The 23,313-nt window shown below is 50.4% G+C and overlaps 2 protein-coding genes across 7 annotated transcripts in view; one reads left to right on the top strand and one right to left on the bottom strand.

Annotated features, from left to right (window-relative positions):
* Positions 1-517: 517 nt before the first annotated feature.
* On the bottom strand, positions 518-3,544 carry Thtpa (thiamine triphosphatase). Of its 5 annotated transcripts, none has more exons than XM_050126142.1 (3): positions 3,448-3,544; positions 2,306-2,857; positions 518-1,205 (listed from the first exon to the last, which is right to left on the bottom strand). In XM_050126142.1, exons 2-3 carry the CDS (start codon positions 2,850-2,852, stop codon positions 1,078-1,080), a joined length of 675 nt encoding a protein of 224 aa, XP_049982099.1. In that variant the 5' UTR covers positions 2,853-2,857; positions 3,448-3,544; the 3' UTR covers positions 518-1,077. The 5 variants fall into 5 exon arrangements, with proteins under 5 accessions (XP_049982099.1, XP_049982098.1, XP_049982102.1 ...); XM_050126141.1 differs by having other exon boundaries at positions 3,328-3,533; XM_050126145.1 differs by having other exon boundaries at positions 2,937-3,464.
* Positions 3,545-6,232: 2,688 nt separating this feature from the next.
* The window catches only part of Zfhx2 (zinc finger homeobox 2), a 34,391-nt gene continuing 17,310 nt past the window's right edge, over positions 6,233-23,313 (top strand). Inside the window, exon 1 of one of the 2 annotated variants that reach the window (XM_050126155.1) lies at positions 6,233-6,673. The gene's annotated coding sequence lies outside the window, so the exon portion shown is untranslated. The remainder of the gene's footprint in view (positions 6,674-23,313) is intronic. The other variant, XM_050126154.1, reaches the window with a different exon arrangement.

The raw sequence follows: 23,313 nt of genomic DNA, 5'->3' as shown, positions 1-23,313 counted from the left end.
CTGTACGCGGATATGAACTGTCCGCAAAGGGGAGTTTTTGATGGCTGCTGGGGGAGGAGAGACTTATTCCATTGTTCGAAGTGGGACACACGTGCCACTCAGGAGAGTGCAGTGGGGGTCTCAGGTGCACCTGCGCCGTAAGAAGGATGTGGGGACTTAGTCACGATCCTAGGGTGCCAAGTGCATCCACTGTTAGATAGAGGTGTGCGAGGCTCAAGCCAAGTGGAGTTCTAGATTGTTAAAACATTGACTCCTAACGGCCTCAGCTCACCTGAAATCCGTCAGCACCCTGGCTGGGAACAAAAGCCCTGAGGGCTAACAGCAGGTGGCACTCTGGCCCTGTGTTTGTCTCTGCGGTCTGAGAGACTGGACCGCCTATGAAAGCTGAGCAGGGCAGAAAGGCAGGTTTTGACCTAGTGAGAAAGAAAATGTTTAGGAGCGAGGGTAGAGCCTTCTCCACAGGATGTATGACTTCTTGAGACCCCAGGAACCTGTCTCAACTATGATTTTCTTTCTCCCCGTCTCTGGGTTGGAGAGCAAATTTGTCTCTAAACTGCCACCCAGGGGGCTCTATCCTCTGGACACAGCGGCAGACCCAGCCGAGTTCCAGATCTCTAACAGAAGTTCCCAGCCGGTTCCCAGCCTTGTTGCTATTCCCTACCCCCCAAGGCAGGGGAATCCCTGCTGCTCCCCGCATCTCTAACTCAGCTGTAAGGCGGCTTCAGAGCTGCTGGCAGAATCAATGGCATCGACCACAGGAGGGGGGGTGGCAAGGGATTTTCCTGTGCTTAACTACTGATCACAGCTAAGTGGAAATCCTATAAACACGAGCGGAAATCAATGGAGGCTGCTTAGCGGCCAGGGGAGAGGGGCGGCCCACAGATTACATCTGACGGATGAGGGAGGCAATGAGGGAGGGCTCAAAAGAAGGGCAGCTGAGGATGGGTGAAAGACCAGGCGGAACCGGAGACAAAAGTGGCCCTGTCGGAAGGGAAGGGCACGGTGGGTCCAGGTGTGGATGGCAGCTCTGGAGAGTTCCCTTCCCTTATAGAGAGTGAACCCTGCTCCCAGAAACTGTCAGGATGTCGAGTCCCCCGTGGCTTCACTGCAGCTGTTTGCCTCGAGCAGGCGCTGATAGTCCAGAGGCCTGAAGCGCTGTAGGTATACCATGAGCTTGGCAGGTGCCTTCTCCTGTGCTGGCACTCCTGCAGGGAAGGGGACAGGGAAGGAAGAGACAGATGCAACCACTAAACACACTTTCGCTTTGCTCTCTGCCCACCCAGCCAGGACTCCAAAGTTTGCAACACAGTACTAAGAACCAAGCAGCCTCTCTACGTCACCCACTCCGCAGGTGGACTGCAGAAGGGTGAGCCCAAAGATTTACGCGGTTGTGTGGCTGGAAAGCCACGCCTGAGCCTCTCCAGCCATGAGAAATGATCCCAAGACAGGGGAGCCAAGCCATGTCACATATCACCCCCCTCGCCCAATCAAGAGTCCCGCCCATCTAGGCAAGCCCGAGCTCGCTAGCTTGGTGATGAAGCACACGCAGGGAAGTACAGAAGAGAACCAAAGGCTATGGAAAATGGAGAACAGGAACTGCGCAGTGGCGTTCACAGCATCTCCTTTCTAACCACTGGCTGCTAGTGTTGAGAATGGGCATCGGCATGCTGACCCACAGCGGGAAACTAATGCCATGTGTGGTTTCTAAGAGGTTCAGCCCCCTAGGACTGTCGGGACCTGTGGGGTGCACAAACCCTGAAATGCGGGGCCCCGCTGTCTGTCAGAGCTAAGCATGGAAACAGAAAAATCTGCCAAGTACCCCCCCCCCCCCGCCCCAAACAAATATAACGTTCTTGTCTTTATTCCAAGCCAAAAGCACAGCCCAGAGGGTGTGGCTACCTCCACCTGCAATCCCAGCACTGGGGTGGATCACAAGTTTAAGGCCTTACCGGGGCTACACTGAAGACTGAAGAAAAAGCCAAGGGGATAATGAGGACGTAGGAAGTTCAAAGAGAAAACGGAAGTTTATGGGAAGGCCTGACACACAGAACTAGAGGAATTAAATGAGGTGATACCGAGGATTAAGACTGGAGACGAGAATTAAATCCAAATTAGCTACTATGGAATAGAAAGCCATTTTACAGACGTGAAAACAAACTGGACCTTTGAGAAAGTCGCCACAAAAAAAGTTCCCTTATAAAAATGATACTCTATGGCTCGGCGGCGGGGGCGCGGGGGGGGGGGGGGGTCTCCAGTGAGGTTAAATGAGAAGCAGGGGCGGCATCAGAGAGCCCGTCTCCCTCACCAAGCAGGGTGCTGAAGCTGAAGATCTTCTCTAGGGCAGCTGGTACTTCTTCCTTCTCCCGGACCATGACCTCCACCTCACCCACAGCATAGCCGAAGTCTGTTGAGTCCAAGTCCACTCTGAGCTTCGGCTCCTCTTCACTGGCTCCAGACAAGGCCAGCATCCAGGAACTTCGCGTAGTCACGAAACTAGCTACTTCCTGCAGCTTCAGGGAACCCAAGGCAGCAGCCACACCTGCAGTCCCAAGCTCCTCAGCCCCAAGCAGTTCCAACAGCTGGGCCACAATGGCCGATTCCGATGTGAGCTCCACATACTCGTTGTGGGATCCTGGGATACCTGCTACTCCAGGGCATTTGAGCTCCCATCCACTACCTTCTCGTTGTCGCAGCCAGTGATCAGACCGCATAAGGCTTAGCTCAGAAGTATCATAGTAGGTGTCTTGGAAGGTGACCCTGTGCTCCAGGGTGCCCCCCAACTCCTGCAGCCTTTCTTCCGTGTCAGGCCCTGGGGTAAACTTTCGCTCCACTTCAATCAAGCCCTGGGCCATGTTACCTGCAACACAGGTTGGCAAAGAATTCACTGCGTGCTCATGGGTACGATTAGTCAGCAGAGACCCCCCCCACAAACACACCCTTTAGTCCTGGATGAATTTAAGAGGCACGCACATACACTGGCTCAGAGCTCTGCCTCAGGGACACAGGGTTCTACTTCGAGATTTCAGCGTGCTGCAGCGAAAACAGGTCTCCAGTTAAATGCTAGTGCTGATAATGTCTTCAAGCCAAAGGCTCGCTAGAAAGCAGGCCCTGATGCTGAAGACCTTTCCACATCTCTCTACACCTTGCCACCCAGGCCAGTGGTTCAGTGCTCGGAGTGTCCTGTCATTCTTCGCACAGCACCGACCAGCTGAACCTCAGAACTCTCTTCAAGACCCCAGGGTCTCCCTCTCCTGGGACCCGGAAATGGGGGAAGGGAACCCACGCTACACCCGCGAGGAATGCCGGGAGCAGTCTCCGGCTCCGGACCTTGGCCCTGGCTCTTTACGCGCGGGTCCGGACCTAGCACCAGCGGCCATATTAGACCGGTGTAGCGGTGCCGATGACAAGCTAAGCCCGAGAGGTCTGTTAGGTTACGTGCAACCCAACCCGGTAGGCAAGAGGAGCGAGACCATCCTCTCGCCCGCTGCTCATCCTGGATCCTTCCTGGAGCCGGGGCATGGGCCAAGATCTCGAGCCTCAGCGTGAGCCTGGCATCCGGGGCCTGGTGCATGATGGGAAATGTAGTTCCAAGGGGCCCCCTCACCTTTCATGCCCACCCGTCGCTATGGTGATAAGAAACATGCAATTAGCGTTAACCAGCTGGGCTCTACCTGAAGCTTAACAGGAGGAGATTGGGGGTTGGCTAACGTGAAGAGGAGAATGCAAAGAGCTTAGGCTCCAGACCCCAACCCCTCCCAACGTGGACTGTGGGTGGGCCCCATGAGACACAGCCCACTCAAGTATTGCAGTTATGGCTGCCCACTAAGGGCTGGTCAGTGGTAATGGTCTGGCGCGTGAGTGGAGTAATTCAGTTTAGCCACCTAGAATGTTTTTATGATTTTATTTTATTTTATTATTTTATTTGACACAAGGCTCTCATGTGGCCCAAACTAGCCTGGAACTCCTGATCCCCCTTAGAGTGAGTGCTGGGTCATATGTGTGAGCCATCATGCCCTACCTCTATCCTGGAATTTTAGAAGGGATCTAATACAAAATGGTACGAATGATTAGGATAAAGGCGAGTGGGAAACTTTCTATCAGCGGAGGAAGTGATATTTTGAATATGAATTAGATATGTGATGGAGAAGCTGGAGCGATGGGTCAGCACTTAAGTACACTTGCTGTTCTTAATAGAGGGCTGGAATTACCGTCCCAGCACTTATATGGCGGATCACAGCCCCTGTAACACAGTTAGAGGGGGATCTGACGCCCTCTTCTGGACTCCTCGGGTACTACAGACAAAACGCTGAAATTTTTTAAAAAATATTTCTTATGGTTTATTTAACTTTATTTTATGTGCATTGGTGTGAAGGTGTCAGATCACCTGGAACTGGATCTTCAGACAGTTGTGAGCTGCCACGTGGATGCTGGGAATTGAACCCGGGTCCTCTGGAAGAGCAGTCAGTGCTCTTAACTGCTGAGCCATCTCTCCAGTCCACACTGAAGTTTTTTCTTAAAAATTAATTCTAGAAGAGGAGGAGAAGAAGGAGAAGAAAAAGAGAATGTAATGGGATTCTGATTGTTGGAGACCTGGGTAGAACTAACTTCCTGAATAAAAGGACCAAAAGCTAGCTACAGCACCCAGTCAGTATCAAAGCAGACAATGGCTTGAAGTACAGTTGAGTGGCAGCCTGAAAAAAAAGCCATGAGTGAGTGCCAGGATAAGCTGTCCATTTCCAGCAGTCTTGAGCACACACATCTGTACAGGCACACATCTGTAATGCCAGCATTTGGGGCGGCTGAGGCAAAAGGATCACAGCTTGAGGTGAGTCTGAGCTACAGACTCATGCTGGGCTAGGGGCTACAGGTCATGCTGGGCTAAAGGCAAGACCTTGTCTGGAAAAGACAAACACAAAAACAAAAATAAACACAGACATGGGAATTACTCTCTGTTTGCTCTCGGAACCTGAGACGGGTCCTTAACCTTACCCGGATCCTGTGGTGTATTTGTAGACCTTAACTTTGTCTCTGCCTCTGAACGAAGACACTGCTACCTTCTCGGCTTGCTTCTGTGATAGGTGTCAAGTGCGACACCTGCTTCCTTATGTCTCTATAACAACCGGGGAGGAATTACGGGAAGGTCCCTGGTTTACAAGCATGGCATTTTGAACATGGGTTGGTGTTACACAAGCTGCTACTTCTGGTCTACTGGGTTGGATCTTATAGAATACAAAAGATATCAGTGCTTTCTGGGTCAACAAAACGGAAAGTAAAGAACCGAGTGGGAAGGAAACACCCCCAGTCCCCAACCCTTCTCATTAGCTTGAAGCTCATCTGTTGTTTACTGGACTCCAGCAAAACTCAAGGTCGACTCTGCTTCACTTGGTAGACCATTGCCCTTGGACAAGCCACTCCACCTCCCCAAGTCTACTTTTTCAGTGTTCTGCCTCACAATTAAAAGAGGATTGAAGATGCATTAACAAACTCAACTGTTACATGGTAGAAACTCAAGACAATGGTTTCTCTCCCACCCTCAATTTCAGGAGTTTCTGCTATTGTTGTCCTTTAAGAAAAATATGCCCTATCAGCTAGTTTAGGCTCCAGAATCAGAACACTGACGTTTGCATAATGGTACTATTGTTTTTTGGCCATGCATTCTTGAACTGGTAAGACTTGGTAAGACTACTATAAAATGAACTCCTGTATAGTGTTTTAGAATCTTAGAAACTGATGAGCTGACAAGCTGAAGAGAAGGAACCAGAGCCTCCCCTCTCCCCACCCAATCGGGGGAGTGCAACTGAGTTGAGAAGACAGCCACCCTGGGAGACGTCAAAGTAATTGTTATGAGAGAGAAGGCTCTAGTAGTCAAAAGGGAAACGACACAGCTAGAAAGAGATGAAACAATGATGGGTCTCCGACGGTTCTGGGCAGCTTACAGAAAACAGCTTGCTCTAACAGTGATTTAAAACAACACACTTATGGCTAGTGTAAGCAGGATAAAAGAGGAGGGGACGAGTGTTTAAAGGAACGTGCCCTTTCTGCAGGAATAGGGTAGACCCAGCGCCTGAGTCAAGGCGGAAGTAGTGTGGCAAGGTTGTCCGGCCCCGCCCCTAAGATCCTGGCCCCTGCCAGGTCTTTGCCTCCTGGGACTGGGGCTGACTTGGCGCTAGCCGTCTATAGAGGGCGGAGGCCTGTAGACTACAGCTCCCGGCATGCACTGCGGCGGGCGGGTCGCTGCACCTGCTCAGTGGGGCTGCCCCGGGCGCCTGGGTATTGATTATTCCATTGTGTGGGACGCCTCGGCTCCAGCCAGTGAATGAGGCGGAGGAGTGAGGGCTAGAAGGAGGAGGGCGAGGAGGAGGAGGAGGAGACAGGGAGCAAGCCAGTGCCCAGGGTGAATCAATGGAAACCCACTCACGAAGCCGGGAAAACACTTCAGCCGCAGCCAAATAGCATTGATTATTTTCTTTCACTTCCCTCACCGCCGTGAATTTATTTATTTTTCCATCTCCGTCCCCGACGCCCCGGAGCGAGCGCTGAAGGGAGGGAGGAGGAGGGGCAAAAAGGAATCAACACATCGGAGAAGTCCCTTCCAAGAGCCGCCCCCTCCCCTCCCCGCCTCGCGCTGCTTGGCGGCCGCGGTTCGACTCCCGTCCCTGCTTCCAGCTGAGGTGTAAGTGCATCGATTTCCGATGCTGCGGGGTTGGGTTTTTTTTTTTTTCCTTTTCCTTTTTTTTTTCTTCCTCTGCCTCTCACTCTCCTTCCCTTCCATGCTCTTCCGAATCTCGAGATCGAGAAAAGAGGAGGCGCTGGGAGACTGCTACTGGAGGGGACGGAGAGGGACGGGAAGGGGCTGGGGGAGGGGACGCGGACGGACAGACAGCCGGGACGAAGAGGACAGGAGTGTGGGGAAGAAAGGGCGTGCGAGCCGGATTGGGGAAGAGAGGTAGGGGTGGGAAAATGGAGAAGAGAAAGATATGGGCCAGCGGGACAGACGGAGGGTAGCGAGAGCCTAGACGTACCGCGCCGAGCTGTACCAGGAGCGGGGTTCCTGGAGGGAATGGGAGGTTGGGTGAGTGCAAGGGCTCTGAGCTATAGCCGGGAGGGGCCTGCGGCGCAAAGGACCTCAGCTGGCTGCGGGATGGGGGGAGAAACCCGGGCGGGAAGGCTGATGGATGGGCTAGCGCGCCGGGGTGCTGGGTGGAAGGAGGAGTGGATACCTTTAATGTTCATTTTTGCCTGAAGTAGGTGAGGGGAGCCCCATTCACAGTGAAGCGTGCCTGCCCTGCTTCTCCTGCTACCCCGACTCGCCATCCGCTCTCCTATACCCCTCATCATTTTTTGAGCTCTGGACCACGCTTCTCACTGTGCCTGCGTCCCCACTGATCTGTGGTTGTGCCATTTTTCACTTGGCTCCCCACCCCATCTAGATTCAGTTCCGTGTGTCCACTGTCTTGACTGTGACACTTCTCATCCGAGTGATCCTTACCACATACCCCTGTCCCTATGTGTCACGCCTAGACTGACTGACTGGTGGGCCATCCACGGCTCTCCTCCAGGGTCTGTCTGCACAACGGTGGCCTTTCCAGCTACTTTGGAGTTTGCTTATCAGCCATGATTGTGGTAGTCTACAGTCGGGGTCCTGAAAAGTAGGGGATGGAGGGAATGTGTCTACCCCTGATGACTCCAGTGCCCTTTCAGCGTGGGCATGACAGCTTCCTGCTCGCCTTCAGCAGGGAAGCCTTGGAACTTCTGGCATTGTTGATCACCTCGTTTGCCATGTGCCTTTGGGTCTCCAGTGTGTCCTCTGCCTTTCCAGCACAAGCCTCCTCCTTGCTGACTTCATTTTCCTCCCTTCCCCCACTCTACCATTGTATATATATTTTTATCCTCCAGTTTACCTCACCCTGTTGTCATATCCTTTTATCTGATGAACTAACTCCCTTGCAGAGTCTCCATCTTTGTTCCCTGTCCTCCTTAGTCTGCCAAAGTTGGGTTTTGTTTGGTTGTTTGTTTGTTGTTTTTTATCCCTTATCCTGTCACCCAGCGTTTTAACCCTAGCAGCAGCAGATGCCACGAGCAAAAGGCTGATTGAGAGATGGGGGTTATGTTTTGTGAAGGAACATAAAAAGGCCAAGAAATCAATTTAATGGGCTTCCAGGGGCGTGTAACTCCTTCATCAATCAGTTCCATTATGTCAGCTAACTGTCAACTTTAATTTTGAAAGGGGATGTTCTCTAGCTCCACCCCACCTGACTGCCCCCCGTCCTTCAGTTCCTTCTAGATATCAGTGGCCTTTTCCTCACTTTTTAGTTCATTTTCCTCATGGGAACCTGCTGTTATTCTCTTTGGACTTAGCAACATTCTTTACGAGACAGGTTTGATTATTCTCAGAAAACCTACCTTATGCAAGGGCCGTGTTCATTCAGTCTAAAGGGTGGTAAACGTGGATAGGGGACTTGGAGAGTTTGTCGTGGGTTTAAACCCATCATTATTTTTCCAGACTCCAGCAGCTTAAAAGGATAAAAAGATGAGGTAGACATGGGCAGCTGATGGACGCGGGAGAACACATGGGTTAAAGAAGTGATGGCCAGAGGAAATGAAGAAATATATACGGGATGAGGAGGAAAAGGGAGGAACTGGGAAGCAATTCATGAAAAACTGAGATGATTCGATAAATAAATGAGTGGATAGCTGGACAGGAGGAAAGAGAAAGATGATAGAGTGTTCCCGAGGAGGGGTCAACAAAAGCAATATGAAGCGAGTCTAGTGGTAGAGTGGGGGAAGGGAGGAATTGAGGAGTAAGACGAGGTGGAACAGAGTATGGTACAAAGAAGGTAAAGGGGTGGCGAAGGCAGGCCTGCTGGAGCAGATCAGAGCCGCGCAGAGCCCTGGAAAGGGAGAAGAGGAAAGAGTGGGGCATCAAAGGAGACAAATGCCTCCAGTGCGCAAGACCAAGGCAAAGAGGGAGCCCTGCAGGGGGTGAGCAATTTGGAAAAAATGGCTCCGCAGCCTACCACTGGGCCCTGAAAGAGAGATGCTTGTGAGGAAAAAAATTACAGAGATGAAGAGAGACAGAGAATCTCGCCAGCATCCATTCCGTCAGCCCCATCAGTCACTCTGTATTTTATTGCCAAGCCAGGAGAACACAGCAAAGAGATGAAAGAGTAGAATTCCCATTTACTTCAAATGACAGGAACTTGAATCTTCCCAGCCCCCTGAGAACCAAAGACTTCAAGCCTCTGATGTCATAAATTGCTGGGTTGCCTTGGCAACCTGACAGGGTCCCTCCTCCATGATGTCAGAGGCAGCTGGTGTTGCCGTATTGAGACCCATATAGGAACAACTTGCCCCTCTGCATCACATGTGGCACTGGGGTCTGGATAGAATCATGTCTATAGGATTCCTGTCTGTAGCAGTGACTTTGCTTCTCTCGAGCTCGCTATTCTTAGCTCAGGACAGTTGTCACAAACTACTTTGTGAGTGTCTGAGGCTTGCTACATCCTGACAGAAAGAAGCAAGAGGAAGTGACCTCAAGAGGCAGGGGGCATCAAGGTTGAAATGGTAGGATAGAGAGGCAGGCAAAAAAGGAAGAGAACTGAAAGTGACAGCCACGGAAGAGGAAAGAAGGCTTTGTGAACCGGAAGAACTGCTGAAAGCATCAGGGGACTGGTGTGGGGTTTAGGAGGGAAAGCCAAAGCTGGGAATCCAGAGGAGCAGAGCGGAGTGTAAACTGAGGCCTGCATAGAATGTGGAGGAGAGGAGGAGAGTGGGTTGGAGGGTTGAGACAAGGTCTCACTCTGTAGCCCAGGCTGACCTGGAACTCGAGATTCTCCTGCTACGGTCTCCTAGGTTCTAACATTTTGGGTCTGAGGCACCATACCTACCTCCAGTTTCTAATTGCTTTGTCACATTTCGCACTATCTGTCACACAGATATTCATAAACACCTGTTGAGCAAATGTTCAGAGTCTGAGAGTTGTCCTGACTCCCGTCCTGCCTCCTAGTCTCAGTCTACATACATAGCCAAGTCGGGAAATCAGAAACGGGGAAAGGCCAGCAGCCCGAAGAGGGGCGGTGTTCAGGGCTGAAGGCAGCCAAACTAACTCTCAAGGCGGACCTGGGAAGTCTATAAAGATAATGGGAATGAGCCATCCAGGGAGCCTAGGGAGGATACAGAGGACAAAGAGGCAGATTCCAGAAAAGGCCCGGGGTGTTTTTCAAAGAGCAGGCAAATATGAAGTAGCATCTTCACCCCATTCCCTGTCATGAGGCTAAAACTGAATCAGCCATACTCAGACACACGCACACACGATGACCACAAAAGTTCATAAATCAATACAGACCCACCTTAGACACCTGTCTTACAGGGGTTACAGGGACGTGAACACTGGCCAAGTGGATCAGAAGATAAGAGCTAGGCATGAACTGCTGCCCAAACCTTGGGGTAAACAACCCTGGAGGAAAATACCTTAACATCTGACTGCTGATCGTTGGGAAAAATCATGAGATACAGAGCTCACTTTGAGTGTCAGAGTGAAGCTGCAGAAAGAAGCCTTCCAGGAGAAAGGGGCCTCAAACCAGGGCCTTAGGACCTGTCCTGTTCCTGCACGAAAGAGGCATAAGACCCTGCATGAGATAAGGAAGCTGGCAGCAGAAGGGGTGGAGGTGGGGGTGGCGGTGAAGGGGAGGACAGTGGCAGCTATGTGTGCTGTCAGCAGCCGCCCCAGACTTGGGCAGCTCATATTTTGCAGCAGGTGACAAGCTGTCGACATGGCGGTCCTTTACCTCACTGTTAGAAACTCATTTCATTGATTTTTCCATCTTTCTTCTCAGACTCCTCACACTAAGCTCCGGGCATCCCACCACCCGCTTTCCCCGGGCCCCTGTGCTCTCTGGGAAAGCCTCAGTGAACTCACTGTCTACCGATCCCTTTTCCACCCACCCCGGACTGGGAGGCAGCGGTGAAAGAGATCATGTCCAGACCTCCTCCTGCAGATCTCCTCCTGCGTTAGCTTTACTGGTGGGATGGGGAAGTCTTTCTTTTTTTAGCTTTTTCTTGAGACAAGGCTCTGTTGTCTAGTTGTAACTAGGCTGGCTCTTGCTACAAAAACCAGGCTGGCCTTCACTGACAGGGATACTCCTACCGCAGTCCTGGATTCTTTATCTTTTTTGGTGGGGGGGGGGGAGGGCTCCTGTAGCCCTCAAACTCACTACTACATAGCAGTGGCTGACCTCGCATTCCTGCGCTTTACTGCCTCTCCCTCCCAAATCCCAGGGTTACAAGCAAGCAGCATTGGGCGCAGCTTCTTTTCTTTCCATGACCTGTGAAGGCAGCTCAGCACCCCTCAGCGTACTTGCGTTTCCTCCTGTGTTTGAGCAGGAATACAGGATTGGTTCAGAACTAAAGATCAGGCCTTGGAATTCGCAACAGAGCCATCTACGGAAATGGTGTATGCATGGGGACATGCACCCTGTCTGTAGCACGCAAGCGCCAGGCTGGCGGGGCTGCATGGCTGTGGGCAGTACATTTGTAGTGTAAGTGTGGACATTTCCCCAGTGCAGCCTCCAGTCTCAGCTAATGCAGCTCTCCCTCTCCCTCTCTGGGCTCGAGTGAGAGGTCAAGCTTTGGTTGCCAGTCATCTGGCTTCTTAATGAAGGACGGCAGAGGACTGGACTGTTTCCTCAGAGGAGAAACATGGAGTCAGTTCCTTCCCATACTCAAAAGTGTCATTCCTTGTTGGCTATACAAGCCAAAGGCCCTCTGCCCCTTCCCTCCAGTCCTCTCATCCAGTCTCCCCTCTTCCCTCCCAGGCCTCTTCCCTGCTTTATAGCTACCTCATCCCGTGTTTCCACCTCTGGCTTCTTCAGACTCTGCAGTTTCTACAAACCCAGAGATACATCCTGGTGCCTTAGGAACTGAAGTGCGCTGGAGAGTGGGAAAAAAAAGAGCAGATAAGAAAAAGCAAGGGTATTGGACAGTCAGTCACAGTGGCCACCAGGACGTGGGCCTATGTCTCAGCACTAGTGAGTGGAAGCAGGGCTCAGAGTTCAAGGTCACCAGCTACAGCAGGGAGTTTGAGGCCAGCCCGAGACTCTTTAAAAAAATTCTGGACAGCCTGGGCCCTAAGAGTGGGATAGAGATGGAAGATGACGTGACTTTGAGATGAGAGGGGTCCCGCAATTTAAATGAAAAAGGAGGGAGGGTTGTGTGGACAGAAACAGAACCTCAGAGAGAGCGGATAGTCTGAACCCTTCCCTACCCAGGCAATCCAGACAGCCCAAGAGGAGGGAGAGGGCCTTAACTCAGCTCCAGGTCAGTCCTGAGTTCGAGCCATGCGGGTGATGACCCTTATGGGAGGAACTGAAGTGGGAAATTATCCAATATAATGAAGTCACTGATTTTTGTTTGTCTTTGCTGGTTTCCCCGGGACATTTGGCCAGACAGGGCGGTGTGGGGGAGGAGAAGGACATCAGAGGTGAAGGGCAGGGGAAGGGTGCCAAAGAGGACAGAGAGAAGGCAATGGGAAGGACAGAGGACAGGCACCGTACGGAAGGCCACGAATGGAAGTAACGCAACCCAGAGCTGAAGGCAAAAGGAGACAGCAGAGAAACATAAGAAGCAAGGAGAGAGGAGAGAGATAGACAGAGGAGAGAACAATGGGGCCCGAAGGAAGCCGGGGAAAGAGAGGTGGAATGTGGTGGCGAGCAGGAGGGAAGAGCATGGCCAGAGCTGCGAAAGCTGCAGCTGGTGGGGCCAGTGGGCGGGGCCTCATCTCCATCTCTAATGGCTGTGAAATGAGGTTAGCTCCATTAGAAGCGGCGAGAGTGTAACGAGATCACACTCATTAGGGCTGGGCCATCCAAGTAATTACCACCACCCCAAACACTGCGCCAGCCGCCAGCCGGCCACCAAGCACTTGCAGGCACGCACACACACACACACAGAGCGTACCACACGATGCAGAACGGAAAGCGAGGGCCAACAGCCCTGTGAGCCCCGCACTTCAGAGCATGCCTGCCTGAGGTTAGCACATTCGCTAGCCCCCAAAGAGGCGCCCCAGTAGGCCTGCACCTAGGCCACCTCCCCCACCTGCCACACACACAGCCAAAGAGCAATCATTTCCAACATTCCCCCATCAGGAAGTAAGGCGTGTGCCCAGAGAGAGGTGGCTATTTTACCGATTGATTGCACCCAAAGTGGTAGTCTTAAAGGGGACAGAACTCCATGACACACTACTTGCCATTTAGAGCATGTGAAAAGACCTGATCTGAGGCTTTAGGCCACACGGCTGGGGTCCTTTCCATTCCACAGACTAGAACCAGAATCCAATACCAGGTCTGTCCCCAAGTCTGGGTTGTTTTGTTTTGTTTTTAAGTAACATCATTCTGCTTGATGGAGTTCATGTGCTAATATGGATACACATGTAGACTTTTCACTTGTTGAAAATTATCTTTTCTTGTGTGTATATGGAGGTCAGAGGTCAACTCTGCAGTCAGTTCTCCCCTTCCATCTTTATGTAGCTTCTGAGGATCGAACTCAGGCTGTCTAGCATGTACCATCTGATGAGCCATCTCCCCAACTTAGAATTTAAAGAGACATAAATAGACCTCATTCAGAGAGCCCTCCCCTTGCCCCAGCTTCCTGTACAGACAGACCACCCTGCACCTTCAGGCCCAAAGAGGAGCAACAGCACACGCACCAGGGCAGTGGAACAGTTCCAACAGGCCAGTGCCAGTGGTGGCGCCGCCTTTGATCCCAGAGGCAGGCGCATCTCTGAGTTCAAGGCCAGCCTGGTCTGCAGAGCGAGTTCCAGGACAGCCAGGGCTGTTACACAGAGGAAAACAAACAAAAAGGCCTCTTCAGACCGCACGCCAGCCAAGAGCAGAGGCCCTGTGGCCAGGCCACCCAAGCTCCAAGTACATCCCACTTTATATCATCATCATCATCATCATCGAAATAGCCTCACTGTGTAACTCTGACTAGCTTCAAACTCACAGTGATACACCTGCCTCTGCCTCCCTAGTGTTAGGATGCCAAGGTTAAAGGTGTGCGCAACCATGCTGGCTACTTCCTTTAAAAAGAAAATATGCTTTTATTTGTATATAGGTATTGATATAAAAAAATTTCTGTGTGAGTATATAAGCACACAAAGCGGGTAAGCACACGAAAATCATCTGTTTTCTCTCTCCACCGTCTGGGTCCCGAGGATTGAGCTTGGGTCATGAGGTTTGGCATCAAATGCATTACCCGCTGAGCCATCTTGCTGGCCCACGACTCTGCTTTCTAAAAGAGACTTTAAAAACCACTGACCTCTCAGTCTGTGTCCGTGTTTGTGGACTGGGACGAAGAGGTGTCTGTGCTGCGGTCAGACAGTAGTGGACGGTCAGGGTTGTGATGCCTGCCGGGGCGCCACACGGTCCCTGTCACCCAGCAGATGTTTAAAGATGTTGGCTGTTGTGACTAGGAGTGTATCTCAGTGGCTGTGTGCGTGCCTGGCGTATACCAGACCCTATGCTAAAAATGTCAGCATTGTGATTACTATAGCTACAGGTGGAGCATCCTCAATCAGAGAGAGACAGCACACAGCAGTCTAAACGTGAAAATCATGGGGTGTGTGTGTGTGTGTATAAAATCTTTTAAACGTATAATGTCACTTATGGGTTCTTGATATTACTGACAGAAGAATTTAAAAGCAAAGCTGGGTGTGTTGGCACACGCCTTTTAATCCCAGCCCTCAGGAGGCAGAGGCAGGCTGGATCTCCACAAATTCAAGGCCAGCCTGAGCTACCTGTGGAGTTCCAGGTCAACTAAAGCTTTAGATTCTGCCTTTGGGGGAAAAAATAAATAAATAAGCTGGGCAGTGTTGGAGCTTGCCTTTGATCCCAGCACACTGGAGGCAGAGGCAGGTGGATCTCTGTGAGTTCGAGGCCAGCCTGGTCTACAAAGTGAGTTCCAGAACAGCCAGGGCTGTTACACAGAGAAACCCTGTCTCAAAAAACAAACAAATAAACAAAAAAACCCAAAAGGAAATAAATCAAAATGGTCTTAAGAGAAAGCTTGAGGCCATTTTATTCAAATGTGAGAGAAAAATGAGAGGACAGGCGAGCTGGAAATCTGGGCTAAGAGAAAGGGGGTGGGAAAGAAGAGCAGATGCCTTTTGAGTATATAGACCAGCTGTAGGTCTGCAAGGCACTGTGGATGTTGGAGGACTTCAGAGAAAACAGTGGGAAAGCCCGGAGTTAGAGCAAGCCCTCTTAGGATGTTGGCAGGCGTCCAAAGAAATAGAAAGGAAAAGTTAAACTTTTGAGCCAGAACTCAGGAATGCAGTCAGGCTCAGCAGTGAACATCTGTAAGCAGCTGCATTAAAGGAGGGGCTTCTGGGACTTACAAGTAAGGTAGCGCATAGAAGGGATAATTAGTTCTCCCGTTTCCTTAGCTCGCCCTCAGGTGAATCCGCTTTCCTAACGGTTGGTATCCTGCTCAAGTGATTGACAAGCTTAAGTTGGATCTAAGGGAGAGGGCAAGAACGTGCAATATTCTAATATTTAAGGCAAATCAGAATGCCTCGTCTCCACCCAGGGCCAGAGGAAGAGCTCAGATTCCATTCCTCTGAACAAGAAGGTGTGTGGTCTTTAACAAAGTTCTGCTGCCTCCACCCTTTCCTAAGGTAATGGGAGGTGGATTCTGTCTTAGAGCCCTGCAAGCCTGCCAGTGCCTAACATCAGCCAGAAGTAAATAGGTTTCGTTTTGTTTTTAAAGTTTTGGAAGTTTGTTTCATTTTTTGTTTTTCGAGATAGGGTCTCATAGCCCTGGCTGGTCTAAACCAGGCTATCGTTGAACTCATAGTGATATGTATGCCTGTGTGCACGTCGGTGTGGATGTTTGTTCTGGAGCCCCTGGAGCTAGAGGATTGCTGTGGCTGAGTGGTATGCTGGGACCCTCTGCAAGGACAACAAGTGTTCTGAACCCTTTTGCCGGCTCCCCTGCCCCAGAAGGAAGAGGAAAGTTCTCCACAGCATCAGTACGCGTGTGTTATGCCTGCGATTCATACTCACAGTGTGGGTGTAGGCGGTACTAGAATCACAGCGCTGCTCAAAAACTCACTTAAAGCATTTTGGACTTCCTCTTTTGGTTTCTTATTTGTTTGAGACAAAGCCTTAACAGTAGGCTAGACCCAAGCTCACTGTCCCACTCAGGCTGGCCTCAACTCAGCAATCCTGCTGTCTCTTTCCTGAACGTTGGGACTATAAGCATGGGCCACCAAGCCCAGGAGAGTTTGTTTGTGTCATTCAGTGCTGACTATTACCCAAGACCCCATGCATATAAGGCAAGCACCCCCCTATAGCATATACCCACCCCTACTTTGGATGTTCAGAATAGAGATACCCAAACTGTAGTAGTAGTTGTAATATGATCTACTTATTTATTCATTTATTTAGTAGTGGTTGGGATTGAACCAGGTCCTCATGCATGTCAGGCGAGTGTTTTACCACTGAGCTGCATCTTTCTAGAGCTGCCTTTTGTACATATTTTTTATTTATGCATTTATTTTTGGTGTTTTGAGCCAGGCTTCTATGTAACTGTGTAGCCAAGGTTGCCTGGAACTCCTGTTCCTTTTATTTCTGACTCCTGAGTGCTGGGATTACATGTGCACACCACCATGCTTGGCACTTTTTATTTTGAGATAGGGCTCCACAGTTTTTGCCCAGACAGGCTCAAACTTAGGATCTTCCTGCCTCAGTCTTCTGAGTAGCTGGGATTACAGGCAAGGCTGTTGTAGTAGTATTTAAATGACATTATCACATCACATAAATGTAGACAGAAGTTTCTGTCTTGCAGCTGTTCAGTCCCACAGAAACACATAGAGGCTTATATTAATTATAAACTGGTCTCTTAGCTCAAGCTTATTAGTAACTAGTTCTTACAACCTAAATTAACCCATAATCCTTGTCTATGTTTTGCCACATCACATGGCTTAGTAGCTTTTCTCAGTGCAGAATTCTCATCCTCCTTCCTCTGCATCTGACAGACTGGTGACTGTTCTTGATAAAACCTTGTGATGTTTTCCCCAGACACATATGTTAGTTTATGGTTCATTTCTGAGATTGGGGGAGTGCTAATCTGAGTATTCATCTGAGTATTCCATTACTGTAACAAATCGCATCCTCACAAACTCTGTTAGCCACATACAAACTCACATCAAATTGAAGAACCAGAAAAACCTGAAGAGACCTTACAGTCTTCCAAACTCAAAGAATCTTTCAGAGATCCCTCATGCCTGGACCAAGCATGGTGGTGAGTCTAAATTTAAGGGCACCAGCCTCTGCCTCCTCACTTTTAAGTGCTCCTGCGAGAGGGTTCTTTCTGAGCAGGGTTCAATGTTGCCTTCCAGGCTTGAGGCATGCGAAACATGTGGCCTTCTGAGTCGCTCCAGTGCACACACAGAGGGAGTCGAGAGAAGGCTCAGAAGCTATTGATACTGCTGTTCTTCCAGAGTTCAGTTCCTAGTCCCTGCATTGGTACAGCTGTCAACGGCCTCCATCTCCAGCCCCTGGGAGAAATGACACTTTCGCTCACCCAGCAACCTCACACACAGACATAAATACATAGTCTTTAAAAAATGGTCATGCAGACCTGTGCACCAGAGCGGCCCCATGCCCCGTCCTAGGACATCTAATACCCGGTTGGCATGCTCTTCTCCTGGATACTCACCCCTACTAGAGGTGAACACACCTCAGAAAACCTTGTCCCTGATAGTGTGTGTGGTGGCTTCAGCCCGCAGCTGCCCTTCCACCCCGTCCCCCTTCCCACCCGCCTCCATCTTCCTCTAAGTCTTCCCCCTTTCTCCTCAGATCTCACTGGCTTCCCTCAAACCTGCCCTTAAGCTTCTTGCAAGGTATAAAGGAGCCTCCAAGTAGCCTTCCTCACACTAGGGACGGCCCACCAGCCAGTCTTGAAGACGTGCAGTATTTGCATATGCAAATCGACCTGCAGCTCACCTCCACACCTTGGCCTTGGTAGCCTAGTCTGCTTATTCCACTTTCCTCTGCACTCACTTCCCTCTCTTACACTAAGTAAGCACTTCTTAAATATTCATGAGGATGGGCGATCAGTGGGAAGGTGGGTAGAATCAAAATGGAAGCTGGGATAGTGCACTTTCATTTCCCTTCTAAATTCAAAGTATGATCAGGAGAGGAATTATCATTTTAAATGTGGCAGAAGGAAGCTGGGCCTTGCCTGATTCAGGCCTGTGATCTCTGTGCTTGGGAGGAGCACAAGTTTTGGGCTTGCCTGGGCCACAGAGTGAATTCAAGGCCATCCAGAGCAACTTAGTCAGATCCTATCTCAGAAAATAAAGAGGGCCAGCAAATAGTACAGATCGGTGCATAAAGGCACCTGTTGCCAGATCTGTGGACCCACATTGGGTGCCTGCATCTACACACACGCACACACAGATACACAGAGACAGACACAGAGAGAGAGAGAGATACACACAGAGAGACAGACACACACAGAGACACAGAACAGGCACACACCACACACAGAAACAGAGACAGACACACAGATACACATACACTGAGACACAGACATACACACACAGAGTAAATAAAAAAGATTGAAATTTCAGGCGCTAGAGAGATGGCTCAGTGGTTAAGAGCACTGACTGCTTTTCTAGAGGACTCACGTTCAATTCTCAGCACCCACATGGCAGCTCACAACTGTCTGTAACTCCAGTTCCAGGGGCCCTGACACCCTCACAACACCAATATACATAAAATAAATAATAATGAAGAAGCTGAGACAGAACATAAAGAATATATTTAAAAATTGAAATTTCCTTTTAAAAAATAATAAAATCAAAGGAGGGGTTGGCTGGGCATGATGGTACACACATTTAATTCTAGTACGTGGGGAAGCCTGGTCTTTAGAGAGAGTTCCAGAGCTACATGATGAGACCATGTTTCAGGGGAAAAAGGGGGGGGGGGGGATAGCTTAGCAGTTGAGAGCACTAAGCACCTACTGCTTTTGGAGAGGACCCGGTTCCCATCGCCTATGTCTGTGGACTCACAATTTCCTGTAACTCCAGGGACCACATGTCTTTGGTCTCCACCAGCACCTACACTCACACACGTGGGCACACATGTGTACAGAATTAAAACTAATAAAAAACAAACCTTTAAAATAAAAGGTCCACATATGTAGCTCAGTGGGAGTGCGCTTGCTTCTTGAGGCCCTAGATTCAGTGGCTATAAACACAAAAATAAAGGAATGCGGGGCCAGCAGTGGTCACACACACCTTTAATCCCAGCACTTGGGAGGCAGAGGCAGGCGGATCTGAGTTTGAGGCCAGCCTGGTCTACAGAGTGAGTTCCAGGACTGTGGTGTTGTTACATAGAGAAACCCTGTCTCGAAAAATCAAAAAATAATAATAATAAAATAAAGGAATGCATTAAAAAGTAGATGCAGTGACAAAAATAAAGACATCTTGAAATTTGCAGGCAAATGGATGGAGCTAGAAAACATCATATTGAGTGAGATAACCCAGACCCAGAAAGACAATTATCACATGTACTCACTCATAAGAGGTTTTTAAACATAAAGCAAAGAAAACCAGCCCACAAATCACAACCCCAGAGAACCTAAACAACAGTGTGGACCCTAAGAGAGACATACATAGATCTAATCTACAAGGGAAGTAGAAAAAGACAAGATCTCCTGAGTAAATTGGGAGCATGGGGACTTTGGGGGAGGGTTGAAGTGGAGGGGCAAGGCAGGGAGGGGAGCAGAGAAAAACGTAGAGCTCAATAAAAATCAATAAAAACAAACAAAAGTTCAGACCTCAGCATTAGCTGCTTCACCTAGCCTGAGGGTGAGCTTAGGCAAGCTTCCTCTTCCTGCTCTGAAATGAGGAGTCTCTCCAGACCCAGTGCCAGGTAAGAGTTGCACAGGAGCTCCCACTGGAGCTGGGCACAGTAGTCCACTGCCAGCCTGGCCTCTAGAGCAAAATCCTGTCTCAAAAAGAGAGAGAGGGAGGGAGGGAAGAAGGAAGAAAAAGAAAGAGAGAGAGAGAAAGTGAAATGTAAGGCTGGGAGCCTGGGTTTGAATCCTGCCCACCCAGCCATCCTCATCTAGAGACACAGCAGGAGGGATGTCAGCCTTACCTCAGACCGTGTGCTCTACCCCAGGGGAAGAGACAGCCACCACAGAAGGTAAAGAACAGACCTCACTGACACCCAGGCCATGCGCACTTCACGTTGCCTTTTCTGGCCCTCATGTAGTTACTCCCCTTTTTCCACAAGAGGAAATAGTCTGGATAAACATCTCACCAAGGCTGACAGCTAGTGAGGGGTGGAACCAGCAGGATGGCCATCTGCATGGATCCTAGCCCCCATGCTCTTCCACCTTAAATGGTAAATATCTAAATATCTCTCGGGGCTGGGAGTATCTCACTGTTTGAACTGTTGCTGTGTGTGTGTGTGTGTGTGTGTGTGTGTGTGGCCTCCAGCACCACACACAAAAAAAGTAGTGAATTGACTCTAAGGGAAGGCTGACCGATGACAAAAATGTTTGGGAAACTGATGTGAAAATCATGGTATGTAAGTGTAATGCTGCTTCTCTGACAGACTTTTCCACAAAACCTTTTGTCCTTTAATGAGCCTGAGGAAATGGAGAGGGGCAGGCTTTGCTTATGCTTTTTCCGAGGGTATCCGGGACTTGGTGATGTTCCCTCTGTGACCACTAGGGAGCAGTGGTGTTTCTTTTCCTCCTAGTCGCACCCAATTCTGTGGGCCAGCCTGGGCTCCCTGGCCTGTCAGTGAGGGGTGAGTCTCTCCTATCTCTGACTGCATTTAAGTACTGGACCATCCCCCCCCACACACACACACACTAGTAATTCTCGAGGTGTCTCCAGTTGCAGGGCTTTGCGTTAAAGATCTTGCTCTTGTTCTCCGCAACTTCAAATTTAAGCCTTTCTGTTTCTGTCTCCTGGCCTCACTTCCGCTCTCTGGGCCCTAATGTGAGTCGTGCTACCCCCGTCCTCCCAACCCCATCTCTCTCTCTCTCCTGCCTTCCTCTTTAAGTCAGTAATTGCGACTGCCTTGCGTTTGGGGGACATTAATTCCCGCCATGCTTTTTTTGTTTGGTTGGTTTTTCGAGACAGGGTCTCTGTGTAGCCTCGGCTGTCCTGGAACTCACTCTGTAGACCAGGCTGGCCGCGAACTACAGAGATCTGCCTGCTTCTGCTGGGATTAAAGGTGTGCACCACCACCGCCCAGCCCCTGCCTTGCTTTGAAAGCATTGTGCTTTCCTTCCCAAGGAAAGGGCCGACCGAAAAACCAGGTGGACCGGGAGGTAACAATTCCTTTGGGGCTCATCCCTTGCTCTCCGCCTCAACCTGGTGAGGGGCTTGGAGCATTAGAGAGGTAGGGCCACAAGGGGACTCACAAGACGGAGGGAGGGCCATTTTAGAGCTGATGATCCATCTTTCTGGGCGACTACGCCCTCAGAACTCTCCACCCTCCCTTGGCTCCAGGGCTCCCTCCTTCCACCCCCCCCCACCCCACCCCTGTGGTGGCAGCAGCCTTGTAATTTAAAGCTCTCTCTGTCGCTTCTAATGTGATCCTCTCGTTTTATTGACTCTCTCTGCCGTCTGTGGCGCCCCTTCGCATCAATCTCTGCTCTAATCACACTGCCGCCGCTGCCTCCCCGGCAGCCCCTCTGCTCTGCTCTGCTCTGCAGAGGCGCGGCCCTTTCCTCCCCGGTCCCCCACCTCCAGAACACAGCCGCCTTCTCTCCCATTCCTTCTGAGCCGTCCTGTCGGGTCTGGGACAGTTGCCTTCTTCCTTCACCCTCCTGTGAGACTCGCCCCACAGGAGAGCTGCTCCTAAGAAATGCTGGGAACCCCGGGAAGAAATGGCCAATGGCGGAGGGACAGAGTGAACACGAATCTTGGCCCGAGGGTAGCAGGTTAGGGTGGGCTTTTAGAGGCTTCCGTACCAAATCCAGTTCAAGGCAAGAAGGGCAAAAGAAAAAGAAAAAAAGAGAGAAAGGAAAACAGGGACCTGGAGCTCCAGAGAGAGGAGATTGGAGATAAAAGAGAGGAAATGGAAGGATTAGAACTGGGGGGGGTGGGCACCCTGACCACAACAGTCTGATAAATAGAGTGTGTGTGTGGGGGGGGAAACACTGAGGAAAAGGGGGGCGGGAGAAATAGGTAGGGGGTGCATGAGGCAGAAATAAATTTGCAATTGAAATTCTTCTGTAGAGGAAGGGTAGGTTGGAAGGTAGGGGAGAGATTTGCAATTTTAAACAGCCTCCAGCTGACCTGCCCAGGCGGATCTCACCCAGAAGCTGGCCAAAAGCTGAGAGCCCCTTTGATTTGTACTTAGCAGTCAGTGGTCCTTTTCTAGAGGTGAGCGCCTGAGAGAGAGGGATCCTGGGACCAACTCCTGCGTTGTGAGTCGGGAGCCGAGGGAGCGAATACTTGTAAGCAGGGCCGTCCTGCTGCCAAAGCAAGAGCGCAAAGTACCCACCAAGTTACCCTCAGCTCTCCTGGTCGGGTAGTGAAATGTGGTAGAGTCCAACCTGTGGAAGTGACTGAGCCGTCGCAAACCAACAGACTTACCTTCCTCTGTCCCACCAAGGGTCCTTAGAAAGAATGCCTTTCTCCAGAGAGGCCTCGGCTCCTACTTAACTAGAAATCTACACCCCACCCCCAACCCCGCCCTGTTTCTTCACTTCCCTTTTGATTTCTCTCCTCAACCCTTTTACCGGGTACTTATTTGCATCTCATTAGCATAGTAATCCCGCCCGAGAGAATTCCTTGAAGGTTCTGCCTCACACCTAGCTGGACTCCCAGTCAGAGAAGGGAAGTGGAAAATAGACTTGAAGGCAGCCTGGCACCTGGACCAAGGCCCCCATATCAGATCTGGGAGCCTGGAGGTGAGGGTTAAAGATGACCCAAGGGAAAGAGGCCCCTCCTCACCCTTTCTCTGAAGCAGTGCGGCCTGAATATGAGACATTGCCTCCTACAGACCTGGGAGAGGAGTTAGGTGGACGCTTAGGGAACTGATCATTTGGAGGAAGGTAGGAATGACCTTATCCACAATTCCTAATTCCTAGCTCCTTGGAGACTACTAATTCTACCTGTTTTATGTCTACATACACACACACACACACACACACACACACACACACACACCGGATTTGTTTTTTTTTTTTATGGAGGTTAGGGAATGGACAGTGTCTCATGTATCCTATGCTGGTCTTGAACTCACAATGTAGCCAGGACTTCGGATCCTCCTGCCTCTA

This window comes from Alexandromys fortis, unplaced genomic scaffold (genome assembly GCF_014885135.2).
Source record: "Alexandromys fortis isolate MF-2015 unplaced genomic scaffold, M_Fortis_MF-2015_v1.1 scaffold_258, whole genome shotgun sequence".
NCBI classification, from domain to species: domain Eukaryota; kingdom Metazoa; phylum Chordata; class Mammalia; order Rodentia; family Cricetidae; genus Alexandromys; species Alexandromys fortis.
Note: the sequence above shows the minus strand (reverse complement) of the source record. Positions and strands in the feature narration are given on the sequence as shown.